Source organism: Toxorhynchites rutilus, chromosome 2 (genome assembly GCF_029784135.1).
Source record: "Toxorhynchites rutilus septentrionalis strain SRP chromosome 2, ASM2978413v1, whole genome shotgun sequence".
Lineage (NCBI taxonomy): Eukaryota > Metazoa > Arthropoda > Insecta > Diptera > Culicidae > Toxorhynchites > Toxorhynchites rutilus.
Window position 1 is genome coordinate 80682007 of NC_073745.1, and position 25555 is coordinate 80707561.

The window sequence follows — 25555 nt, forward strand, 5'->3', positions numbered from 1 at the left end:
TTTTTGATTTTTGTATCTATCCATTTGGACATTCTCTAACAATCTATTGAAATATGGATGATCATAAAATTCTCAAAATTTAATATGTTAAAATAGGGTTGGAACGAAAGCTTCTAATTTACCGTACATTTGTGGCTCGCGAGGCTCGTAACGCATAATCTTATTCAAATATATCCAAAATTAACATGCCACAAATATTGTAACGTAATTCTACATCAACTATACGGTCATGTTTCGCACACAGCCCTTCCACTTTTTCTGACGAAAAACGATTGCGTCATTATGAATGATGAAACGTACTGAAAGGTCATTTGCGGAGAAATTTCTGGATGAATGAATCTATGAATCTATATCTATATGTAAGGCAAACTTCGTCCCGCCCAAAATTTGTTTTTTGTTATCAATACCTTCAAACATTCACGTTTTCTTACTATGAGCAAGTTCATGTGTCCAATCGCAAAACCGTTCATTGATTGATATTCTAATCGACCCCGTTGAATTTACCTTTTACTATAAAATTCCAAGTATTTCTAACAAAACTCATCATTATAATATCAGCTTATTTTCAGACACTCATGCAAATGCACATTTATATACCAAGATTACCATTCGGGCTTCGAGCCTGTTGGCTTATAAACATAAATAAATAAAGACACAATTCTCGTTCAAGATTTTTCAACCACTTGGAGATAACATGTTTCTCCGTTACATGGAATAAACGTTTTATAGAGAAAATATGATAGAATAAAGACCCTCCCCTCTTCTACCCTTAGAGAGAGGGAAGAAGTGTCTATCCACCATTGAAACGTTTCGTGACCGCCCCCCCCTAAAATCTTCACATGCCAAATTTGGTTCGATTTGCTTGATTAGTTTTCGAGTTATGCAGAAATTTGTTTTGCATTTGTATGACAGCCCCCTCTTAGAGAGGGGAATGGAGAGTCTAACCATCATAGAAACATTTATTGCATCCTAGAACCTCCACATGCCAAATTTGGTTTCATTTGTTTGATTAATTCTCGTGTAATGCAGAAATTTGTGTTTCATTTGTATGGCAGCCCCCCCTAAGAGAGGGGGAGGAGTACTACCACCATAAAAACATTTATTGCACCCTAAAACCTCCATATGCCAAATTTCGTTTCATTTGCTTCAATAATTCCCGAGTAATGTAGAAATTTGTGTTCCATTTGTATGGCAGAGAGGGGGGGTGGAGAGTCTAACCACCGTAGAAATATTTATTGCAACCTTATACCTCAATATACTCAATTTGGTCTCATTTGCTTGAATAATTTTCTAGTAATGCAGAAATTTGTGTTTCATTTGTATGGCAGCCCTCCCTTTGAGAAGGGGGTGGAGAGTCTAACCACCATAGAAATATTTATTGCACCTCAATACCTCAATATGCCCAATTTGGTTTCATTTGCTTGAACAATTCTCGAGTAATGCAGAAATTTGTGTTTCATGGTTAACTTTGAAAAATCATAACTCAAAAACAAAAAAAAACGCCTCTCTGATTTCGAGATATGTTATGTGAAAAATCCTCAGCTTTCCATAAAAAATATAAAAAAATATAGCGCTTGGTCCCGAGACCATGAAAACTATGAAAAACGAGTACAATCAAGTACAATGACAAAACCAAAATCTAAAATTTTTGCTAGCGTAGCATTTTTCCAAGAATGACTAGTTTAAGCTTTAGTTTAATATGCCGACCATCTAAATCGGTTCAGTAGTTCACAAGTTATGAATTTTAGAAAAATGTCATTCTTGGAAAAAGGGGAAAAAGTCGATATTTCGGATCAGCCTAAAATGAAAATGGGCACCCTAACAAAAAAATTAAAAAATACGGGTCTAATGTTTTGCGATAAAGAACAAAACTACCACTTTTCACGAAAATCTGAGATCCACTATATCGATTTGACATGGAATCGCTGTATAGATATATAAAAATGGATTTTTGTCTGTCTGTCTGTCTGATTCTTATGGACTCGGAAACTACTGAACCGATGGACATGAAAATTGGTATGTAGGGGTTTTTGGGGCCGGAGAAGGGGAAGGGTACAATAAATGTTTCTATGGTGGTTAGACACTCCACATACATATGAAACACAATTTTCTGCATTACTCGAGAATCAATCAAGCAAAAGCAACCAAATTATGCACATGGAGGTTTTAGGGTGCAATAAATGTTTCTATGGTGGCTCCTCTCCCCTCTCTTAGGGGGGCTGCCATACAAATGAAACACAAATTTCTGCATTACTCGAGAATTAATCAAGCAAATGCAGTCAAATTATGCATCTAGAGGTTTTAGGGTACAATAAATATTTCTATAGTGGTTAGACACTCCACCCCCCTCTCTAATTTATGTATTACTCGAGAATTAATCAAGCGAATGAAACCAAATTAGGCATATGGAGGTTTAAGGATGTAATAAATGATTCTATGGTGGTTAGACACTCCACCCCCCTCTCTAAGGGGGGCTGCCATACGAATGAAACACAAATTTCTGCATTACTCGAGAATTAATCAAGCAAATGCAGTTAAATTATGCATCTAGAGGTTTTAGAGTACAATAAATATTTCTATAGTGGTTAGACACTCCACCCCCCTCTCTAATTTATGTATTACTCGAGAATTAATCAAGCGAATGAAACCAAATTAGGCATATGGAGGTTTAAGGATGTAATAAATGATTCTATGGTGGTTAGACACTCCACCCCCCTCTCTAAGGGGGGCTGCCATACAAATGAAACACAAATTTCTGCATTACTCGAGAATTAATCAAGCAAATGCAGTCAAATTATGCATCTAGAGGTTTTAGGGTACAATAAATATTTCTATAGTGGTTAGACACTCCACCCCCCTCTCTAATTTATGTATTACTCGAGAATTAATCAAGCGAATGAAACCAAATTAGGCATATGGAGGTTTAAGGATGTAATAAATGATTCTATGGTGGTTAGACACTCCACCCCCCTCTCTAAGGGGGGCTGCCATACGAATGAAACACAAATTTCTGCATTACTCGAGAATTAATCAAGCAAATGCAGTTAAATTATGCATCTAGAGGTTTTAGAGTACAATAAATATTTCTATAGTGGTTAGACACTCCACCCCCCTCTCTAATTTATGTATTACTCGAGAATTAATCAAGCGAATGAAACCAAATTAGGCATATGGAGGTTTAAGGATGTAATAAATGATTCTATGGTGGTTAGACACTCCACCCCCCTCTCTAAGGGGGGCTGCCATACAAATGAAACACAAATTTCTGCATTACTCGAGAATTAATCAAGCAAATGCAGTCAAATTATGCATCTAGAGGTTTTAGGGTACAATAAATATTTCTATAGTGGTTAGACACTCCACCCCCCTCTCTAATTTATGTATTACTCGAGAATTAATCAAGCGAATGAAACCAAATTAGGCATATGGAGGTTTAAGGATGTAATAAATGATTCTATGGTGGTTAGACACTCCACCCCCCTCTCTAAGGGGGGCTGCCATACGAATGAAACACAAATTTCTGCATTACTCGAGAATTAATCAAGCAAATGCAGTTAAATTATGCATCTAGAGGTTTTAGAGTACAATAAATATTTCTATAGTGGTTAGACACTCCACCCCCCTCTCTAATTTATGTATTACTCGAGAATTAATCAAGCGAATGAAACCAAATTAGGCATATGGAGGTTTAAGGATGTAATAAATGATTCTATGGTGGTTAGACACTCCACCCCCCTCTCTAAGGGGGGCTGCCATACAAATGAAACACAAAGTTCTGCATTACTCGAGAATTAATCAAGCAAATGCAGTTAAATTATGCATCTAGAGGTTTTAGGGTACAATAAATATTTCTATAGTGGTTAGACACTCCACCCCCCTCTCTAATTTATGTATTACTCGAGAATTAATCAAGCAAATGAAACCAAATTAGGCATGTGGAGGTTTAAGGATGTAATAAATGATTCTATGGTGGTTAGACACTCCACCCCCCTCTCTAAGGGAGGCTGCCATACAAATGAAACACAAATTTCTGCATTACTCGAGAATTAATCAAGCAAATGCAACCAAATTAGGCATATGGAGGTTTTAGGGTGCGATAAATGCTTCTATGGTGGTTAGACACTCCATCGCCCTCTCTAAGGTGGGAGAGGGGGGGGGGGAGGGCGTTGAGGGTGAGGGGAGGAGTAAAAAGTAAATTAAACGGAGACGAATAGAAGATCAATGAACAGTTCGGCGATTGGACCCATGAACTTGCTCATAGTAAGAGAACGTGAATGTTTGAAGGTATAAATAACAAAAAACAAATTTTTGGCGGGACGAAGTTTTCCAGGTGCTAGTATACCTATAAATCCAATAGCCCAAAAAGGACTAAAGAATTCTAGGTATTTCTGGAAAAATGTGTTCGAGGCGTTTCCACTGTTCTACGATGAGACTATACAAGATCTGGAGAATGAATTCCGTATCCTAAAGGTAAAATTACTCCGTAAGGGAATCATAGTTTCAGAAGCCGAGCATGTGCAGGATTGGTGGACAAAAATTGGATGCCTAAAAACAATTGACGGTTCGCTCGCATTTTCGGCGCTATGATGCCTTGTTTGTAACTTTCTCACTATGCCTCACTCCGATACAATGCAACGATACAATGAAGGCTATTTTGAGATCAAAAGATTTGATCAAACATAGTGGTGCAGCTCGGATTTTTTTATAAATGACAGTCTGCAGTTTAGATTCAGAAACCGAAGTATAAGCATCATTAAACACAAGAATTACTTGCAAATGTAAATATAGTATTTGTAGTAAATAAATGAGTATTTCTTCATGCTAATAAAATAGATTTTTTTCTACAACGATTATTTTCGATGGTACAGATTTTTGATACCGATTTTTGGAAAAAGGAACAGATGAGAAAGATTTTTAACCCTTCTGGTACAGATTTAAATGTGGCAACACTGGAGAGGATATTCTATGATTTGTTCACAGGAGAAGCAATTCAACTTCAATTGGGTCCCCTTTCGTGGCGTAGAGGATTGATTAATCATTATTTTTAACCCAACGAAAAGTTTCGTGGTATTGGCGACTTCAAAAAGTATTCCAGTTTATACCGCTTTCAGTTTCGTACGAAAATGCTCATTTTAATTATGTTTGAAATGACGAATCACATTGTAATTGAGTATCATTTGCGGGAGGTTCAAATTTTTGGAATAAAAGGTGTGGTTGAAGATCCGATTGTCGGAGTTTAAGGTACTGCTGCCCTGGTAACCTGTTCCTGCCATATTTTCAGATCGAATTTAAAAATTGCTTGAGAGGTGAAAAAAAAGAAATTGAAAAACGAGCCTATTTAAAAAGAGTACACTATCTAGTTCGAAGGTTCTCAATTGAATTGAGATGTATCTATTAGATATTCAAGCTAGCTGGTATGAGTCCAATTTTTATTACAAATGACAAGGAGATAGAAATTATATGAATTATTTTTTTTCACATTGAAAAAAACAAGCCAGAAAATATATGCTTAGCTCACTGTTCAAATTGTCCAAATTATTTTCCACAATTAATCCATGTGTTCATGAATCGAATTGCGTTGTCGCATATTCTTCGACAAAAAACTTGGCTCCAAAACCAAAACACATTTCAACAGTATACTGGTATCAGTGCAGGAATGTGTAATCTCAGATTCACTGAGGATATTTGAGCTATGGTGGATGGGATATTCTATGACAAAAAGTTTCTTATTAATTCAAAACGAAATGAAGACGGTACATGGACGGTCTCTGGTAGTAGATTAGAAGCCAAATAACTGCAAAGTTTATAGCCTCTTAAAAACAAAGAAGAAGAAGGAGCTAGTAGAGTTCCCTTCCTAGCATTTTTTTCAGAAAGCTAAATTGTGTTGGAAAGAATATAAGCAAACTATTAACAATACGTTTTGAAACAACGGCTCTCCTGCTTTTCTAAATCAAAAATAAAAAAATAAAAAAATTAGGGGACTCACGAAAAATCGGTCACTAACCATGAAGTAGACAGGAAGCACGTAACAGATCTCGTACAAATTATACTCTATTGCTACCGATTACTATAAATCAGAGCAGTACCTTGTTGAATATTTCTACTTACCATCCAGAATATATGGCAAACCACAGCTCTATCACGTACAGACAGATGTTCTTGTAGAAGCTATATAATATCAGCTTGCACATTCGGCTGTAGTTCCACGCACCGTGCACCAGCAGCAGCTTCCGCAAATAACTGAACTACATAACGAAAAATAGAACAGAATTAAGTATTGAATTGCTTTCAAAAATACCATTGAATGTTTCCATACTTGTGCTATCGAATAATCTGACGCGCATGCTGCCTGCAGCCCCTCGACGCCGGAAATGCCCACTCCGACGTGTGCCTTCTGGATCATCGCCACATCGTTCGCTCCATCGCCGATGGCTAGCGTCACCGACTTGGTGTTGGTGGTAACCAGATCCACAACGTCCGCCTTCTGAATCGGCGAGACCCGACAGCAGATGACCGCCTTGCAGGAGATGCAGAGATCCAAAAAGTCAGTCCTCAGATCACAGCTCAGTGCGTACTTTAACGTTTTGCCGTCCACTATCAGCGCCACATTGTTCTCCTTCCGCAGCTGATCGCCGAACTCCGCTATGTGTCTCTGGATGCAGTTTCTTGTGTTCTGTCGATTCAGAAAAAAATCATTAAATTGAACCTTTTTTCGGTCAATACTACTTACATCTAAACTATCTTCGTTTAAAATAATTAAGTCCATGCCGTGTGATAATAATTTACACGAGTAGCCTATATTAATCGCAGTCTCCTGCTTATCACCCGTCAGCACCCACACGTTGATCTTGGCCTCGATGAGCGAGGCAATGGTTTCAGGTACACCGTCCTGTAGCTTGTCCTCGATGGCTGTGGCACCGAGCAGCATCAGGTTCGTTTCGATCAGATTCGCCGCATCCTCTACCTTCTGTTCGCGGTATTGTAGCGATGTTGACGCCTTATGGTACGTGTGCTTCCAATCCTCGTACACATCGTCCGGAATGACAGACACCGCGCAACAGAGCGTCCTCAGGCCCTCGGTTGCGAACTCCTCCAGATGCTGCAGGGTAGCCTCGCGGTAGGCTTGCCCATTGGGAGCCAGCCGTTCGTAGATGACCGTATCCGCACCTTTGCAGTACAGTTTGATCTCGCCCTTGGAGTTCCTCGCGATAACCGACATCCGCTTGCGGGTGGAGGTGAACTCGAGCACATTCAGTATCTCGAAACGTTCCTGCACTCCGAGCGCTTCAATCTCGACGTAGGAAGGTGTGCGGGTGTGAAAGACATAGCCAAACCGTTTCGCCCCGTAAACTAACGCTCGTTCGTCCGGACTTGCCGCGTGATACTGGATGTCCCCGCTGTCTGACTTTTCCGGTATGACCGTGTGACAGATTGCCATCAGAGTTAGGAACTCGCGCAGGATTGCCTCCGTGTGGTGGCTGTTCAGAATATGCTGCGGAGATGAAGAACAAAAGAAACTTTCACACTGTTTGTCTATACATTCTGTCAAATATATAGGGAATTTGTGTTTATCAAGAAAATGCTTTATTTATCATATAAATTTATATTATCGCTTTCAAAATAAACCCCTTCTGAATCAATAGACTTTTTCCAACGATCAGTCCAGTCATCGCAGCCAAATACTTTTTAGAGCTGTATTCAAGAATTGCCTTCAGTACATGCAGCGAATTCGATGTTAAGTCATCAATGCTGTGAAAACGGGTCCCACAAAGCGGTAATTTGAGTTTCGAATAAAAAGAAAAAAGTCATACCCATGTCTCATCGTCAGTATTTATGCATTGGATGAACGTGGAATCAGAATTTGATCGTTCAAGCATGTCTTCAGCCATTCGATTACGATGAAATTGTTGAAGAAGATTGAGCTCTTCTGGCACTAGTCGTGCTGTGACTTTTCTCATGCCCGAAACATCAACCAAAATGTGACGAACGGTTTCGTGAGAGATATCTTATTAACGGGCTAGTTCTCCCAAACTTAAATGACGATTTCCGAGCACCATTCCTTTTTTGTCAATGTTTTCATCAGATAAAGAGTTGGTCGTCCTTGAAATGGCAAATCGTTTATCCCTGGTAAGAATTTCGTGTATATACTCGGGATTCTTGCCTAGCAAGTCAGTTCAAACCATTTTAAAACAGTTCAGTTCTAAATTTCGTTAGTTCAATTCAGTTGATAATTCGAATTCATCAATCGACGTGGCAACCAGGCGCCACGCACGGAGCACTGGTAGGAGTAAGCAAATCCCAATTCCGAAGAGCAGACCACTTATTTCACTTGGACGGACCATTCTGGAGCCGTCTGATTCTGAATGGTTAGTGGCTGCCCTAGTCGGGATTGGCTGACGTAACAGGGGCCTAGCCCATAAGAGAATTTTTCAAAGCCCAATAATAGGGAAAATAGTTTCCCCAATTTGCAACGATGGAGATGGAATTTCGTTAAGAGATACTGAAAAACTATTTGGATATTCCATAAATTCCGCAAGCAATCAACACTACATGTTAACGCTGAGAGTTAATTTGACAATATGCTCAAATTGGCAGGCATTTATTCATTGGCACTTGTCAGTGCTACCAGATACTTTAACAAAAAGTTCTATAATGTTTCCGCAAATAATAACTTCGTAATCCTACGTTAACAATGCGGTCGTGCCTTAAAACCTACCTATTTTAGGCGGGAAGATGTCTTCGCCGTAGGACTACGTCTTTCAATAAGGATGCCAAGTCAGAAAACAGGTCACATTTTTATGAAATAAAGTTAACGTTAATAAGCATTTTTTCTATCGAATGGATTGCCATGGTTTGCATGCCAACCAAATCGGAAATTCTCTAAGATTTTTTAAATCTGCTATACATTACGACTCCCTAATCCGTAAATGGAATAAATTAACGAAAATTGGAAGCATTTTCCCATTCATTTGTTCTGCACAATTGCGATCTTACCTACCTGTGCTGTCAACAAATATCTATTTATGCATCTCTGAGTTACAATATTCAAATACCACAACGTTCATGCTACGGATACAGTGGGGAGAGAAAATATTGCAACATAAGCTCCTTCCATTGATAACTTGTGTGGTATAAAATGAACAAATCGCGATTTCTAGCGCACAGTTTTGTTCCAGCCAGCGCTCAGTCAACGGCTTTAATCAATGGCCCTTCCTCATGCTTTTGTTTGTCCCATTTGTTTATTTATTTGGGCTCATTAGCATTTTAGCTGTAACGGAGCCAGTTTTAATCGTGTTCATGTTACATGTTTTGTTGACAACAAAATCCCTCTTGTTGTGCGTGATGTTTGACTACTGTAACTCTATTCAGAACTGCTGCTGCTTTTCTTTGTGTGTTTCGGCTTCTGTGCAACGGTTTTCGCAGGTTAGTTGGCTTCGGCTTTGCTACAGTTGCACCGGCAGTAGCGGGTGCTTTCTTCTTGTTACAAAAAAACTCAAAACTACTACTGTGAAAGTAGTTATGGGGGGTCTTACCATTTCGTTCAGTTGGTTAGGAGGTATTAACGCTCAAAATCTTGTTGTTCTGGCGTGATGCTTTTGTTTTCGAAATTTTGAACTTACACTCCAGTATAGCAATCAAAGACGTAGTTCTACGTACGCTTTTATTACGCTTTCGTCGCGGAAAGGAAGAATGAGGGGAAGAATGAATGATGACTCAAACATCTTTAGCTGATTCTACAAAACTAGGGCTCATTCCAAACCACTAAAACTTTCTACTAGAGAGTTTTCGAAAATTTCGGTTCTTTCTAAAATAACACCCGAAGTGATAAACAAGTGTATTGAACAATATAATTAGAGGCGAATGAACTGAAAAGTTTAAACCCTCTCAAAGCCAAAAAAAGAAGAAGAACAATATAATTTCATAGTCTCTTGAATGGCGTTAACGTTCCCTGTGGAACTTTTGCCGTCTCAACGTATGCATTAACTAGCGTCATTTATTAATACTTAGTTGAGATTTCTTAAGCCAAATAACACGCCTTGAATGTATTCCGAGGGGGCAAGCTCTAGAATACGCGTGACCACAGTGCAAGTCGAAGGAAATTTCTCTGACGAAAAATCCCCCGGCCAGAACGGGAATCGAACCCGAACACCCGGCATGATAATGTGAGACGCTAACCACTCGGCCACGGGTGCACTCATAATTTCATAGTCATACGTCGGAAATGCGGTCATGTTCCAGACACAACCCCCTACAATTTCGACGTAGGACTATATTTAACCGGAATATATGTGGAATAGAATAAACATCTAAACATTGAACATGCAGGAAAAAATTAAAGATTTCGAATGCTTATAGCTTGAGCATTTGTTAATAGATGGTAAAGTTGTTTGCGTCAATTGATAGTATCAAATAATCCTACACATCTCTCACAATCAATAACAATTTATTTTTCTTGAAATAAGCAATTGAATAATTGTGAAATGTCAAGCACTATCCAACATTTTAAGTGCCACGTTTTGATTGGTTCTATTTGTGCTCCTCAAATAGTACCGATCGAAAGGAGCAACCAGTGCAACAGCGGTATACGGTTTCCCCAACACAGACTTTAAAACCAAAAGGAAATGAACATTACAAATATATGCACCGGAGACGAATGAATCGTAACATTTGAAGTCTCCGCAAACAAAGGAAAAGAAGAAAAAAAAAAACATATGCAAGCCAGTGGCGCTTCTGTTCCATATGCATCCATGCATAACGTAATGATTGTGTTTCCCAAACACGAACTTCAAGATCAATGTGTCTGAGGAAATCGGCATTGCAAGCACATGCAAACATCATGTTATTCAATTACCTATAATACGTATTTCTGACTCTTTTTTAACCATTTGTTTTGACATTTCCGATAAAATTAATTATAATATAAAATCATTATCAGTCAGATTGTGAATCTATCATATAAAATACCTATTTAAAACGTAAAAAATAATGTTCATTCATAAGTTCCAACTTGAAAGTTTGTGCATTCCATTTTTATGCTTTACCATTTCCGCCTCACCAATTGGAAGACCAACCGTCAATGTTGTCAATGCGAATCATATGCATACCGGAATGAATGTGTTTCTCTAACACGGACTACTAAAGCGGGTACGAACACAACACTCATGTAATGAATAATTTAATCGATATAAGCAAAAGACTACTAAGTGAACGGTAGTCCTACGTCAATTTTGCCGCTATATCATAGATATAATTCACACATTTTTTTAAATCGACGTCTTCAATGAAACCGGAGCGACACTGATACAAAATGTCACAATGTCCTCCAACATATGTGGGGACATGAGGCGGAAACTTCATTATCTTCCTCGTAAACAGCATTTAAATTTACTATTCTCATAATCGAGGTTGACCTTCTTGTGGGTTTCTATTCGGTTGATTCAATGCCTACCGAGGACGCGCGTGTGGGCAATAAAAGGATACGTAAATACACACGCAGGCAGAATATTATATTAGCGCCAAATAAACGTAACATTTCTCTTTTTTCATATCAACATGAGCATTATTTGAAGTATGTTTTGGGAAAAGAAGTCAATTTTGGTGCATTATCGATTCCATGCGCTTGGGATGCCACAGTGAATTTTCGCATCGCCGGCGCCAAACTTGGGAGCAGCATTCTTTTCTTTTGGCTTTATGTATCATTTGCTCTAATTTCGCGCCGCCCACCCACGCGCGGCCGATGAATTTTCTCACTCTGGAAACGCAGCGAGCCAGGCAGAATCAAAGTCGGGTCAGAACCTCGGCTGCACACGGCCGCCTCGAATGGAGCGCGCGTTTCGCGAGATTATTTTTATTTATAGCGTGGAAACGGTACGCGGCGCGTGATAGATTCGGATTTGAAAATTAATTATGTATTAGCTCATGCATCGGTAATAACCACACAGTGGAGTAACCAATTTCCCGCTGCCGGATTGGTGATTATTTAATGAGCTGTTGTTTGCCACATTACCTGCACCAGCTGCGACTGGGCCGGGGTTTCCTCCAGCGAGTAAATGGAACGCGCCACGGAGCACTTCTTGAATTCCATCACGTTTCGCGTTAGCGTTCCGGTCTTGTCCGAGAAGATGTACTTGACCATGCCGAGTTCCTCGTTCAGGTTGGACGTCCGCGCCATGGCAGGGGTGTCCGATTCCTCGTGGTACATGTCAATGTCCATGTTAATGAAGATTGCCTTGAAGAAAAAAACAGAACAACGTTTAGGAAAAAGACCCCCGTTTCTTCGGAGACGCCGTGGATTACCTGCAGAAACCTAACTAATTCTAACGTAACTTGAAGCGATATCGGAATTAAATTATTGTACAAAATAATGAACGTTAGAAGATTGTAGGCGAAGTTTTTACTTAATAGGTCTGCGGGAAGAAAGCATTATGAGATTATTATTTGTGCGGGAATCGAAGAAACAGGTTCACAATTTACCGCTTATGCCTAAGTACCAATCGGTTTTGTAATGCTCTTTAGTCCAGATTTGGTTGAAAATGCAACTCACGATACAGAGAAAGATGAGAATGAAAAACAACATTAAAATTTGCGTATTTGTCAGTCTGTCAACAGTTGAGCGCTGAAACGATGCATGGGAAACAACCTTCGTTAGAACATATTCGAATTCATTATTAGCTTTCGACTTACCTTGAGAGGCGCTGAGGTAGAGTTTCGCATAAGTTTCGTATCGTGCCCGGTGTAGATGACGATCCCGAATACCCAGGAGGTGTTCCGTAGCATCGCGCCTCGTAGCAGCAGCTGGTCCGGACCGAGCGCCACGGCGCTATAAGGGTATGAGAACATGGACATTAGTTTGAGGAACGAATATCACTTGGTTCGTACAGGTAGATAATATCAGACAAACTACACGCTAATTTGTCTAAGGAGTTGTCAGCACCATCTCAAATTGCAGTGAAACGTTTTGGGTGTAAAGATATTGGTAATTGAGGCAGCTTTGCAGAAGTAGATCTCAAAAAAAAACTTTTTGAAAAGAGAAAAGTTTTTTTTCCCAATTTTTTTACAGAAGTTTCAAATTCAAAAACTATAATACCTTCAAAATTTTGATCAAAGAATGAAATAAAGGGTGTGTCACATCAAATTGCATCACGGAAAAAACGCTGTAGAAATTCGCCCAGTAGGCGAACCTTTTTAAAATTTTAGACAGTAAAATAAAAACTATTAAACAACTTTTGGCATTTTCTTTTTATTCATACTTCGAGCCCAAGCCCGTATGCTCGCACCTTCCTCTTTACCCCGTCCATAAGGTTCTGTACAACGTCAGGTTGTAATTTTTTTTTAAACAGAAATCCACGTTCTCTTGAAGTCCGCCTCCGATTTGACAACTTTTGGGTTCTTCCGGAGGGCCTGCTTCATAATCGCCCAATATTTCTCTATTGGGCGAAGCTCCGGCGCGTTGGGCGGGTTCATTTCCTTTGGCACGAAGGTGACCCCGTTGACTTCGTACCACTCCAACACGTCCTTTGAATAGTGGATAAAACCGGCCAGAAGATGGTCGGGCTCTCGTGCTGCTTCAATAGTGGTAGTAAGCGCTTCTGTAGGCACTCCTTAAGGTAAACCTGCCCGTTTACCGTGCCGGTCATCACGAAGGGGGCGCTCCGCTTTCCGCAAGAGCAGATCGCTTGCCACACCATGTACTTTTTGGCAAACTTGGATAGTTTCTGCTTGCGAATCTCCTCCGGAACGCTGAATTTGTCCTCTGCGGAGAAGAACAACAGGCCCGGCAGCTGATGAAAGTCCGCTTTGACGTAGGTTTCGTCGTTCATTACCAGGCAATTCGGCTTCGTCAGCATTTCGGTGTAAAGCTTCCGGGCTCACGTGTTCCCCACCATGTTTTGCCTTTCGTCGCGGTTAGGAGCCTTCTGAACCTTGTATGTACGCAGGCCCTCCCGCTGCTTGCTCCGCTGGACGAATGAACTTGACAAATTCAGCTTATTGGCGACATCCCGGATCGAACTTCTCGGATCACGTCAAACCGCTTAACTACGCGCTTGTGATCTTTTTCACTGACGGAGCATCCATTTTTGCCGTTCTTCACCTTCCGATCGATGGTTAGGTTCTCGAAGTATCGTTTTAGTACTCTGCTGACCGTGGATTGGACGATTCCCAGCATCTTACCGATGTCTCGATGTGACAACTCCGGATTCTCGAAATGAGTGCACAGGATTAATTCACGACGCTCTTTTTCGTTCGACGACATTTTTCCAAATTTACAAAAAATTGACAGTGAAGCATGGCCAACGTGATCTATACACTCTTATCTGATTATAAGCGAAAGCTGAAGATATAATTCCTAAAAATTAAATTTCTACAGCGTTTTTTCCGTGATGCAATTTGATGTGACACACCCTTTATACAAAATTGTTCAAATTTTCATAAGAAATGTTTAAAAATTCTTCTAATTGCACTGAAAAAAATTAAAACATTAAAATTCTTTTTTCTTAAAAAAATACTAAAAAATTCGAAAAAATCAAAGGTTATGAAATTTAAAGGATTGAACTCCCAAAGTGTTTGATTCAATTGTTACTAAAATTAGAGTGGCGTTCTCATGTTTTCATGAAAACATAAATATAAATAGCCCATACATTTTCCAACAAGTCATCGGAAGTCGGAAGATTGACACAAAAGTTTTTCGAACATCAACTTTTTCATGTTTGACGTAGAACTACGTCTTTCTTTAAGGGTTCCGAATCAAAAAACAGGTCTCGTTTGTATGAAATAAAGTTAACGTTAATAACTATTTTTGCCGCGAACGGATTATGGCGATTTACATACTAAACGAATCGGAAATTCCCTAAGATTTGTTTGATATGCTATACATTACAAATCCATATGTATATGGTATAAATTGATGAAAATTGGAAGCATTGCCATTTTCTCATACATTTGTTCTGTCCGTTTGTGTGCCTTCCCGAACAGAGCTGTCAATAACGAGCAACGAAGGGGAAATCGTAAGAGTAAAATCTGCGTGAACAAAAGAAAATAATAAGAACGAAGGGGAATATTTGTCTAGAGTATAAACAGTGGATCTCGCTGAGACAAACTTTCATTCTTCGTGAGAAAATCGACTGAATAACATCGTTGCTGGGCCTGCTGGACAGCGAGAGATCGAATGCCTTTCTCAAGGCAATGGGAGTGGAGGAGCAATAAAGACTGCCCCAGAAAGTATGGACGCAGTCAGAAACCGCTGCCATTTCACAATACTTTATATTTGGTCATTTTTTTTGGCTGCGTCCCGTTGTTTACTTTTGTCTCTCAGCACCTGTGCAGTGGCATATTTTTTCTAGCAGTGTTTTTCCAAAATGCGAGGCCTTTCAGCAGAACAACGGCGAAAAATTGTGCACAAATGGTGTACAGAACCCGGATTGTCATTAAGAAAGTTAGCAAAAATCGAAGGTGTTAGTGAGAAAGCCGTGCGAACAGCGATCAGGAAATTCAGTGAGGATAAACCGAAAACAGGTCGAAAAAAAGGTCCTGCCAGTCCTCGTTTGGATAAATGTATAATGAAGGCGTTCGAGCAAAAGAAAGAGGTATCCGAACGGGATGTGGCCAAAAAAGTTGGCACGTCGAAATCAAACGTTCATCGCGCAAAAGAACGTTTGAATCTGCGAACATATAAGAAGCAGAAGCAGCCAAAACGAACCCCAAAACAAGAAGCATCGATCAGGCCCAGAGTGCGAAAGCTGTACGATACGATGCTTGCTGGGAATTCGAAGTGCATAATAATGGACGATGAAACATACGTTAAATTCGACTATAAATCCTTGCCGGGGCCACAGTATTATACGGCGCGAGAAGGGCAAGTATTAGACAAGTCTGAAACATCCGTTCGAGTCGAAAAATTTGGTAAAAAGGCTATGGTCTGGCAAGCTATCTGTGGCTGCGGTAAAATTTCGCAACCGTTCATTACAACTGCTTCAATGAACAGCGAAATTTACATCAAGGAGTGTTTAAAAAAACGGCTTCTACCCATGATTCGTAGCCAAAACGATCCTGTTGTCTTCTGGCCGGATTTAGCGTCATGCCATTACGCGAAACTAACGGTAGAGTGGTATACCTCAAAAGATATAACATTCGTTCCAAAGGACATGAATCCCCCTAATTGCCCGGAAATTCGCCCTATTGAAGAATTTTGGGCATTGACGAAGGCACATCTTAGGAAACATGTCTCTCCAGCAGAAACCATTTAACAATTTGAAAAGGACTGGAAAAAAGTGTCTAGACTCGTCGCTAAGAAGTCTGTGCTGAACCTCATGAAGAACGTTCGCAAGAAGGTGCGCCAGCTTGCATACAATCGATAGATAGCAGAAATTGAGAACACCGGGCTGTTGTACTAATCTTATGTTAACAATATGTCGAAGAAAAACTAAGTTTCTAACATTTGTGTTTTATTTATACTAAAATCTGGGTGCGTCCATATTGCCTGGGGCAGTCTTTATGATGGATGAAGTAAAGTTTTCCAAGGGTCATTTTGAAGGTTAGAGACGAATGAACAGAAGAAGTTTAAAGTCTCAAGCAAGGAAGGAAGGCAAACTTTCAGTATCGTTCTGTATTCAAAGCAATGCATATCGCTTGTTCTTCCTTGTTTTGCGTCATCACATGTCTTCGTTTTGGATTGAGCTGTGGACGCGACCAAATTACTCACTCGTTGTTGTCTCTGGCATTGCAATCATTGCATTAAGGTTCTGAGCTACTCAACTGTGTGGAGAATTATCAAGCTAGGCTATCGTCAGCTCACCAAGAAAATAAATGTTCTGAAATTTTTTCAGTGATTTGGTTTCGCATGACGGTAGGAAAACTCTCTCCACAAAGGATGACAGCTAAGCTAATCTAGACTGGCAATATCAACAGGAAAGGCTTCTGTTGAGAAGAGCGCAAAACGGAGATAAGTGTGTGTATATTTAGTTGCTTCAAGCCCGATATATGGATATTTGTGTGCGTACGTGCGTGCTTAATAACCCGTACGTAAAAAAGTGCATCTTCGCTACGCTGAAACCCCATTTGTATCTGCTCCCGTGAGCATTGGCCCTGTAACGATGCAACAATCGCCCAATTTTTTTGTGGTATGATTGACGATTGTTTTGTGTTGCAAATTATGCAGTCGTAATGATAAATATAAACAAGGAGGGGAGATAAGGGGGGGTGGTGGTGGTAAATATTCACGCTAGGGTATTAGTAATGAATTTCTACTGAGGCAAATATTCAGCCTTTGTCCAAGCAGTTAACATTGTTTTTTTTCTGTCATCAATGCATTGAACTGACGCGAGTGTTAAGGTTGTGCACCAAAAATATATATGGGGAATACCAAGTTATTCAATAAGTTATATTTAAGTTAATAATTTATTTGGGCTCGCGTGCCAGTCGCAAGACTGCTTTCAACTAGGATTGCATTCGCGCTAATCTTGATCATAATGAAGCAGTGCTACTCTTTTCGAATTGAGATTAACAGATAGAGTTTATTTCGTTTATTTAGTCACCAAAAAAGTAAATGTCGTTCTGGAATTTTATAAGTGATTTGGTTTCGCTTGCCAGTAGCAAAACTATCTCCACTAAGAATGACAGCTGCGCTTATCTCGAGCATGTATTGTTCTACGAGCACAAGAATGAATCATCATACAATTATCGTCAAATGATTCTACAATAGAAAAAACATTTCAGGGCGACCAAACCGGTACAATGGTTATATTAAAATTTCCGTGGAATTATAAAATAATATCCGCAGTTATAAACAAGCGACTTGAATTAAACCACAGCGTAGCTCTACGTCAACAATACGGTTGTGTCTTGAACACAACCTCCTATAATTTTTTTTTCTTTGAAAAATTACTATTAATGTTTAATTCGTAACATTTGTATGTATAATTTATCGCGATTTTCATGTTCTGCTAAGTTTTTTCTATTCAGAAACATGTCAAGAACATTTCAAACGCGAGAAAAACATATTTTTTTCAGGGGTCTCCATACAAAAATGCCCTATATTCCAGAAACTATAAAAGATAGAAAGTTGACGTCTTCGATGAAATTTCATATTTTAATAAGATTTAAAGCTTTGTCGAATATTCTACATCACGATCTTGACTTTAAACAAAATTAGGATTAGTTGTAATTTTTTCAAAGAAAACATGAAAAAGTTGTTGTTAGAAAAACTTGTTCCCCGTAAAAGTGCCCATCTTCGGATGTATGGACGACTATTTGGAAATTGTAAAGGCTATTCATATAGTTTTTTTTTCGAGAATTTTAAAAGAATACGTTTTTAAGAAAAATTAATTTTAATTTTGAAAATAATTTTTTTTTCAAAAAAATTTTGGTAGTAAATTTTAATAATCTTGACTCGTTGTTGGATCGTATATCTTTCCATTATGAAATGGCAAACCTTACTGAAGATAAATGTCAAGAAAGCGGGAAAAAATATGATGTCGTTTGCTGTCTACTTTTGTAGCGTCTCTACACCCAAAATTGATTTTTAGCTCATGTTTTGTCATCCCGATTTGTTATATTAAATGAGCGTAGAAATGACATAAAATGCCATGACTCAGCCGCTGGTAAGACAGACAGTGGGGGTATGACGTACAGGTGGTTGATTTGTATAGTTGCATTATGAATTTCAAATTTCTGTTGAAGGGAACCCCTTCTACATGCTAATCTAGAATATTTAAACCATCATATGACAATGAATACTGATCAAAAGTGAAATAGGGAAACCGAAAATCAAAATTGTGAGTTGTCAGAGAAGCGATATTGAGTATGTATGGAAAAGTAAATTATTTCGTGGTAAATGTTAATTAAAGTGGTAAATTTAAATTATTGAAATAATTGCACTGGTGGGGTTGAAATGGACAGTCACATCCATAATCACATCCAACGCATGATGGAAAGTGAAGGGAATAATATTGAACTCTTTTGACGTGGGACTACGTCTAACCGGAATATATGCAGGAAATGATGAAAGGGCAGGAAAAAATGAAAAATTTCGAATGCTTATAACTCGAACATTTCTTACTGAATCGGAAAGATGTTTGCATCAATTGATAGGGAATATTTCTACGCATCTATTGCAACTAACAAAATGTCATTTTTCATTAGATAAACAATTAAATAACTGTAAAATATTAGGCCTTATCTAAACTCGCTAACTGTCTCGTTTTGATTGGCCCGATTTACGGTTTCCCTAACACAGCCATCAAAACCAAGAAGTCTTGGGGAAATCGGCATTGCAAATTCATGAAAGTAGGGGGATTTTTGTTCTCACCGAAAAATGTTCCCTAACACAGACAGACAGACAGTTTTCTCCAGCAGCAATGAAGAAAACGGCATTGCAAACACATGAAATTAGGGGGAACTTTTGTTCCCACCGAAATGTGTTCCCTAACAGAGATTTCTAAACCAAACTGCCTGGGGGAAATCGGCATTTCAAATTCATACAAGTCGGGGGTATTTTTGTTCCGACTGAAATGTGTTTCCCTAACACAGACTTCAAATCCATAGAGCGTAGGGAAATCGGCATTGCGAATTGATACAAGTCGAGGGTATTTTTGTTCCAATTGAAATGTGTTTCTCTAACACACACTTCATATCCATGAAGCTTGGGGAAAATGGCATTGCAGATACGTGTAAGTCGGGGGTATTTTTGTTCCGATTGAAATGTGTTTTCCTAACACAGACTTCAAATCCATGGAGCGTGGGGGAATCGGCATTGCGAAGTCATACAAGTCGGGGGTATTTTTGTTCCGATTGAAATGTTTTTTTTTTTTTTTTTTTTTTATTATTATCTGTATTATAGTGACTCAACTCATTCGGCTGGTTCGTCACTTTTATTTCCATTTTTGGAAGAATGTCGGGAGTGAGAATTGAACTCGTGACCTTTGGCGTGAGAGGCATGGATGTTACCACAACGCCAGATCGCCTCCACTACCGATTGAAATGTGTTTCCTAACACAGAATTCAAAACCAAGGTTTCTGGGGAAATCGACTCTGCAAATAAATGCAAACTGCGAGTAATTCTGTCCTCCTGTCCGTCCTTTGTGCAGACTGAAATATGTCTGTCCTAACACAATCTTCTAAACTTAGGAATCTGGGAAAATCGTGCAGACACTGGAAGCGAATGTACCAGTTTCAAGTAAATTTGCGGTTCGAGAAGTACGTACACTTGAGAGATGTAAACTTCAGAGGGAAATGTACAATAAAATAATCGTTTGATAATTCTTCCGTACATATATTTTGTCCCAGGCATCATACCAAACGTAAAAGGTCTGCATTAAATTTACTTTTAACGAAGAACAATCTATCACATAGCATGAATTGACTTTACATGGCATTTGGTGAATCTTTTTACTCACAAAGCAAGTATTTTGAATTCAATTGAATTTGGAAACTGTTTCATTCAATCAAGAATTTAATCAATACAAACGAATGATTGCTAAGCTAAAGTAGTCCCACGCCAACCTTGCGGTTATATCATGGATATAACCCACCCATTTTTTTATATCGCTTTCTTTTTTTGTTTTATTTCAGTTACTGGACGCACAAACACTGATAGAGAGCGAAATTATTCCTCTCGCGAGCGATAAACTTCTACGCTTCGTATATTATTGACCTGTCTCCCCACTACATGTCCATTATACCCGATAAAAATGTTCTACTTTTCGTTTTCGCTTGTTTTAATTTCAGTAAAAAACATGAAAAAATACATTTTCATAAAACATTTGGTCAATTATTTCGAAAATCAGTATATTGAACTGTAAGAAACTGCTTTTAGGTTTTGGAAAACATGAGTTTCCAAAGATACAATTGAAGTTTTCATGCATTACTTGGCCGAGGCCCGGACCGAGATGTGTTTTCTAGGAGTAAAATTAGAAAACACTTTCCAACTTTAATTAGTAATGAGATGTTATATTATCACGCTCCACCCCAACAACATCATTAGCTATGTGGATAGCGTGATCGTGTGAAACAGTCTTGCATTTCAGCCGGCCTTGGTTCGATTCCCGTTGACGTCGTTTGGACTTTTTTTTGGGTGCAATACCATAAAAGATGAAAAAGAAAAAAGAAAGAGATGTCTGCTTCCATACATACAAACATTTTAAAGCGTTGGGGGACATATGATATTATTTGCCTATTTGACGCTTCAAGGCACGAAATGACATGTTTTCTGTCGAAAATGAAATGCTTTATGACAACGCTAGTTTGGGTGTATTGAAATACCCGTTATAATTGAAATTATTCTCGACATGTCCCCACCTCCCCGATTGATGACATATCTATGGTTTGAAAGAGCTTTTCAGTATATGTGAAAATCAGTCAAGAGCTATTGACATTATTTTTTCCAAATTTTGGATTTTGATGGAAGAACGGTATTGACAAGAAATTGCGCGACTTTTTTGACGTAGGACTACGTCTTTCATTTCTATACCGGGGTGTAAAATCAAAGTTTCGAAACCGAAAGCGTTACGCCGGAGACCAAGATTTTGAGCGTTAATAGCTCCTGAACAACTGAACGAAATGGTATGATAAACACTTCATTCGAAAGATAAAATGTCTACGCGTTATATACTTGTTACTTTTTGATCCAAAAACTTGTTTCAATAGCCTTAAAATTGTTCTTGAAACAGGCTATTGAAATCACCAATCGGTATATAAGCGAGCGCCGCTCGGAAATCCACTCAGTTCTAATTGAACAGCGATTGGAGCATGTTTTCGCTGTTGTGGTGAAGCTCTTCGTTTATCATGAAAGCGCGGATGAACGGTGTCACCAAGAGCCTGTTTGTGCACCTTAGGCCAAAAGGGAATCCATCAGGAGGAGAGTGATGCCACAAACGGTTCCCCGGGAAGACATCGCTACACACACACATACACGCGCGGAATTCTTTCCGTTTGGATGCCATTCAGCATCGAGAAAGTTCCGGAAAGATCTAATCATTTCTGGAAAATAATCTGCCAGTTCCTCTGGGAATTTAAAAATTCATTCATGTGAAAGAGTTTATTTTAATGTTTTCTAACCATGTAACACAGCGATCAAATTAATTTGATTTTGTAGTTTTTCAACCAAGTGTAATTAGCAGGAAAGCTTCTGAAGTTTATTCTTCCCCATCAGTAGGATATTTCCGTATCCAATATTGTATGCGCACGCAATCTATTATTGCTCAGTCGCCGAAAGTTTCGAGCTCAGAGAGTTCATTCCCCTCTAGTTTGCCTTCCAAATTGCCATCGTAAACCACACCTTCTCTCGATTCAATCACACACAAAAATCATACTTAAGCGATAATGCGTATTCGCATGGTGGTGGTGATACGCATTCATTTTTCGTGAGGACATCGACAAGACAACATCGTTGCCTAACGTGCTGGAGAAGGTGGACGGCGAAGGATCGACACATACACGCGCAGAATTCTTTCCGTTTGGATGCCATTCAGCATCGAGAAAGTTCCGGAAAGATCTAATCATTGCTGGAAAATAATCTGCCAGTTCCTCTGGGAATTTAAAAATACATTCACGTGAAAGAGTTTATTTGAATGTTTTCTATCCATGTAACACTGTGACCAAATATGTTTCAATCAAGTGCTATTAACAGGTGGTTATCGAGTTAGTATTAACCACTGGTGGGCTTCCAGTATCGAGGAAAATGTGGAAATATCTAATCGTTGCTGAAAAATAATCTGCCAGTTCCCCTTGGAATTGAAAATTACATTCAAGCGAAAGAGTTTATTTTAATGTTTTCTATCCATAAAATATCCATATAATACATTTGGTTTTGTGATTTGTCAATCAAGTGCAGTTAGCAGAAAAGCTTCTGAAGATTATTCTTCAGAACAAGGTTTTGTTATCCTATATTGGATGCATAAAACCTTGTACCTCCAACGTAACGCTCTCGTTTTCGAAGTCCCCCAAATATTCATTTATTCATTCATTCAGAATGGATTTTGATTCAACTTCAAACAAATAATCTCTAAATCAACGATAGTCCTACGTCACCCTTGCGGTTATACCATAGATATAACCCACTTCCTGTTTTTACACGGAAAACTTCAAATCTCTTTGTTAAAAATGTTTTCCAGGTTGCAATGGCCCATGCGAATCATTGAATTTGTCACTCAAAATACCACCAATCTTTGTTATGTGGAAGTCGAGATGAAAATGACGTTGAGAAGGCTAAATTTGAAGGTTATACAATCAAACAATCCAATACTTACGGCTTCCCCGTCTCCTTCAGCACCCCGTTGAACTCGTATAGGTGCCGGTTGGGGGGTTCGCTTTCCAGCGTGCCGGAAAACTGAATAAAATCTTTGGTTTCGAGGATTTTGGCCGTGGCGGGAACGCCCTGACGAATCTTGAGATTCGTCTCGCCGTCCAGGTTGGACGTCTCGATGAATGATATGCCCTGCGGTTCGCTCGAGGACAGCAGCACCAGATCGGCCGGGAAGAAGGTATTGTTCTGCACCTTGACGATGTCCCCCACTGACAGCTCCTTCCACTTGATCCACCGCCACTGCCCACCCTGGAGGGTTTCGATCTCGCGATGGTTGATCTCATCGTCGGCCCGGTGTCGCTTGATATCCTCCACGATCTCCTTGATAGCACTCACGGATAGGATGAATATCAGCGGTACAAGGGTGGTGTACCGACCAGTTGGCGACACATCCGGGATCTGCTGCAGTAGGGCGATGAACAGGAAGAAGCAGTTCGAATACCGGCGGAACTGTTCGAACAAAAACGATGGTATAAAACTTATTGCGCTGAAACGAGAATAGAGAGAATACTTTTAGTGGTAGTGAAAAGATTGACTATAAGCCAAATTCTTTAGAAATGTTGAGAATGAAACAGAACATATTGCATTCCTATACAGTATTCGTTCTAAGGAAACAAACAGAATTGCAAGTACTGTGCCCGGTCAGTAATGCAAAAGCCGCTGCAAATTTTAAATTATAGTTATTAACCACCGTTGCCGCTACCGCCGCCTAAAAATAGCATCCATTTATTGAGTGCACATGTGAGCATACCACCCTCCCGCACATCGGTTGAAAAGGTTTGTCACGCAGACCGATCGAAATGAAGTGTTTTATAACCACCAATCACAAAGGTGACACACAGCTTTTTTATAGCTCTTTGTGGACTTGCCTTTGGATTGACACTCGATGGTCAGGGCTACCATTACTTCATTTGCATCGGTTTTTCGACGTCGTTCGACATGATTCGTGGAGAGTGCATATATGAAATGATTATCTAACTTCTCATTGTGCCATTATTATACGAATCATTGCCATTTCCGGAAAATCCCGTGGGAACAGATGTATAATATGCCTGGTTTTGGCAAATTAAACTAATAACAAATTTTTCATGTAAGCATGTTCTACACATACGCATGTTCCTTAACAATATATTTGGTGGAATTTATACAGATTATTTTCAATATGTTGATATTTCTTGAAATACATAGAGCAATTTCACGTCAAATCACCAGCAAAGACCGATTTTGATTCGACCCTCTTTGATTTTTTTATAACCTTGTACATAAGGTGGAACAATTTTCTAATTTTACAAAATAACAATATGACTAATTCAAATTACGACTGATGTTTTAAAAGGGTGTATTCAAAATCATTTATCGGTTTTTCAAAAAATCGTAACTCGAAATCCAGATTTTTTTTTTATCCCTTTTGTTTATTTTAGGCTCATTAGCATTTTAGCTGTAACAGAGCCGAATTTTAATCGTGTACATATCACATATTTATCATATCTATAATTAGCATATTACACAGTTGCCATTTTTCGGCGTTAGAGTATTCCCTTCTATACCATTGCAAATGGTACATATTTACACAGTAGCCATTTAGGCGTAAGAGTTTTCTATCTGTTCTTCCATTATCCAGTTAAGACTGGACAGCGGAGACAGTCGTTGATCCATTGTTGAGTTATTTATAGAACAGCAGCCCGATGTTTCTTGCAGAGCAGAGCAGTTGTGGATGAATCGATCTTATTTCGACCGTGGAACGATCTCCATCGCTGATGATTGTTGCATGGACGTAGTTATTCTGTAACAACACAAAGATGGTCAATGGGGGCCCTGAGTTTTTCGAAATCCAGATGACTGGTAACATTTTAAATACACTGTAGAAAAATCTTACTCAAAATTTTAATTGAAAATTAAAACCTTTTATATCTTAAAACATCTCTACTTCGAGATATTTATTCTAAAATCCTTTCATTTGAACAAAATTAAACGTATATTGGTCCGGTGTCAGGTAGTGTTTTGGTCAGTCAAGAAGGAGATATAAATTTTTAAAAATTTATTAAATTTCAATATTTTGCGAAATCGTAGCCATTTAAGAAAAGTAACATAAGAAATGGAATCTACATGTGATCCTACATGAACAAACTTTTTAAAACGTTTTTTCCAGGACTAACTGTTCTCGAGATATAAACAATTTATTTAGTACTAGCTTACCGGCAAACTTCGTATCGTCCAAAATTTATGTTCCGTTATCACATCCACGGTTTCTTACTAAAC

At 39.0% G+C, this 25555-nt stretch overlaps 1 protein-coding gene across 17 annotated transcripts in view; it reads right to left on the reverse strand.

The window, feature by feature from the left end:
* Window positions 1-25555, reverse strand: part of LOC129768389 (probable phospholipid-transporting ATPase IA) — a 250423-nt gene that overhangs the window by 60486 nt on the left and 164382 nt on the right. For all 17 annotated transcript variants that reach the window (XR_008741670.1, XR_008741669.1, XM_055770015.1 and 14 more), the window contains 8 exons: window positions 23241-23783; window positions 12685-12820; window positions 12475-12616; window positions 12298-12407; window positions 12008-12229; window positions 6731-7492; window positions 6317-6673; window positions 6109-6245 (listed from right to left, as the gene is read on the reverse strand). Coding sequence is in view for 15 of the 17 variants with exons in the window: in XM_055770015.1 (XP_055625990.1) it covers window positions 6109-6245; window positions 6317-6673; window positions 6731-7492; window positions 12008-12229; window positions 12298-12407; window positions 12475-12616; window positions 12685-12820; window positions 23241-23783 (2409 nt within the window). In the remaining 2 variants the exon portion in view is untranslated. The remainder of the gene's footprint in view (window positions 1-6108; window positions 6246-6316; window positions 6674-6730; window positions 7493-12007; window positions 12230-12297; window positions 12408-12474; window positions 12617-12684; window positions 12821-23240; window positions 23784-25555) is intronic.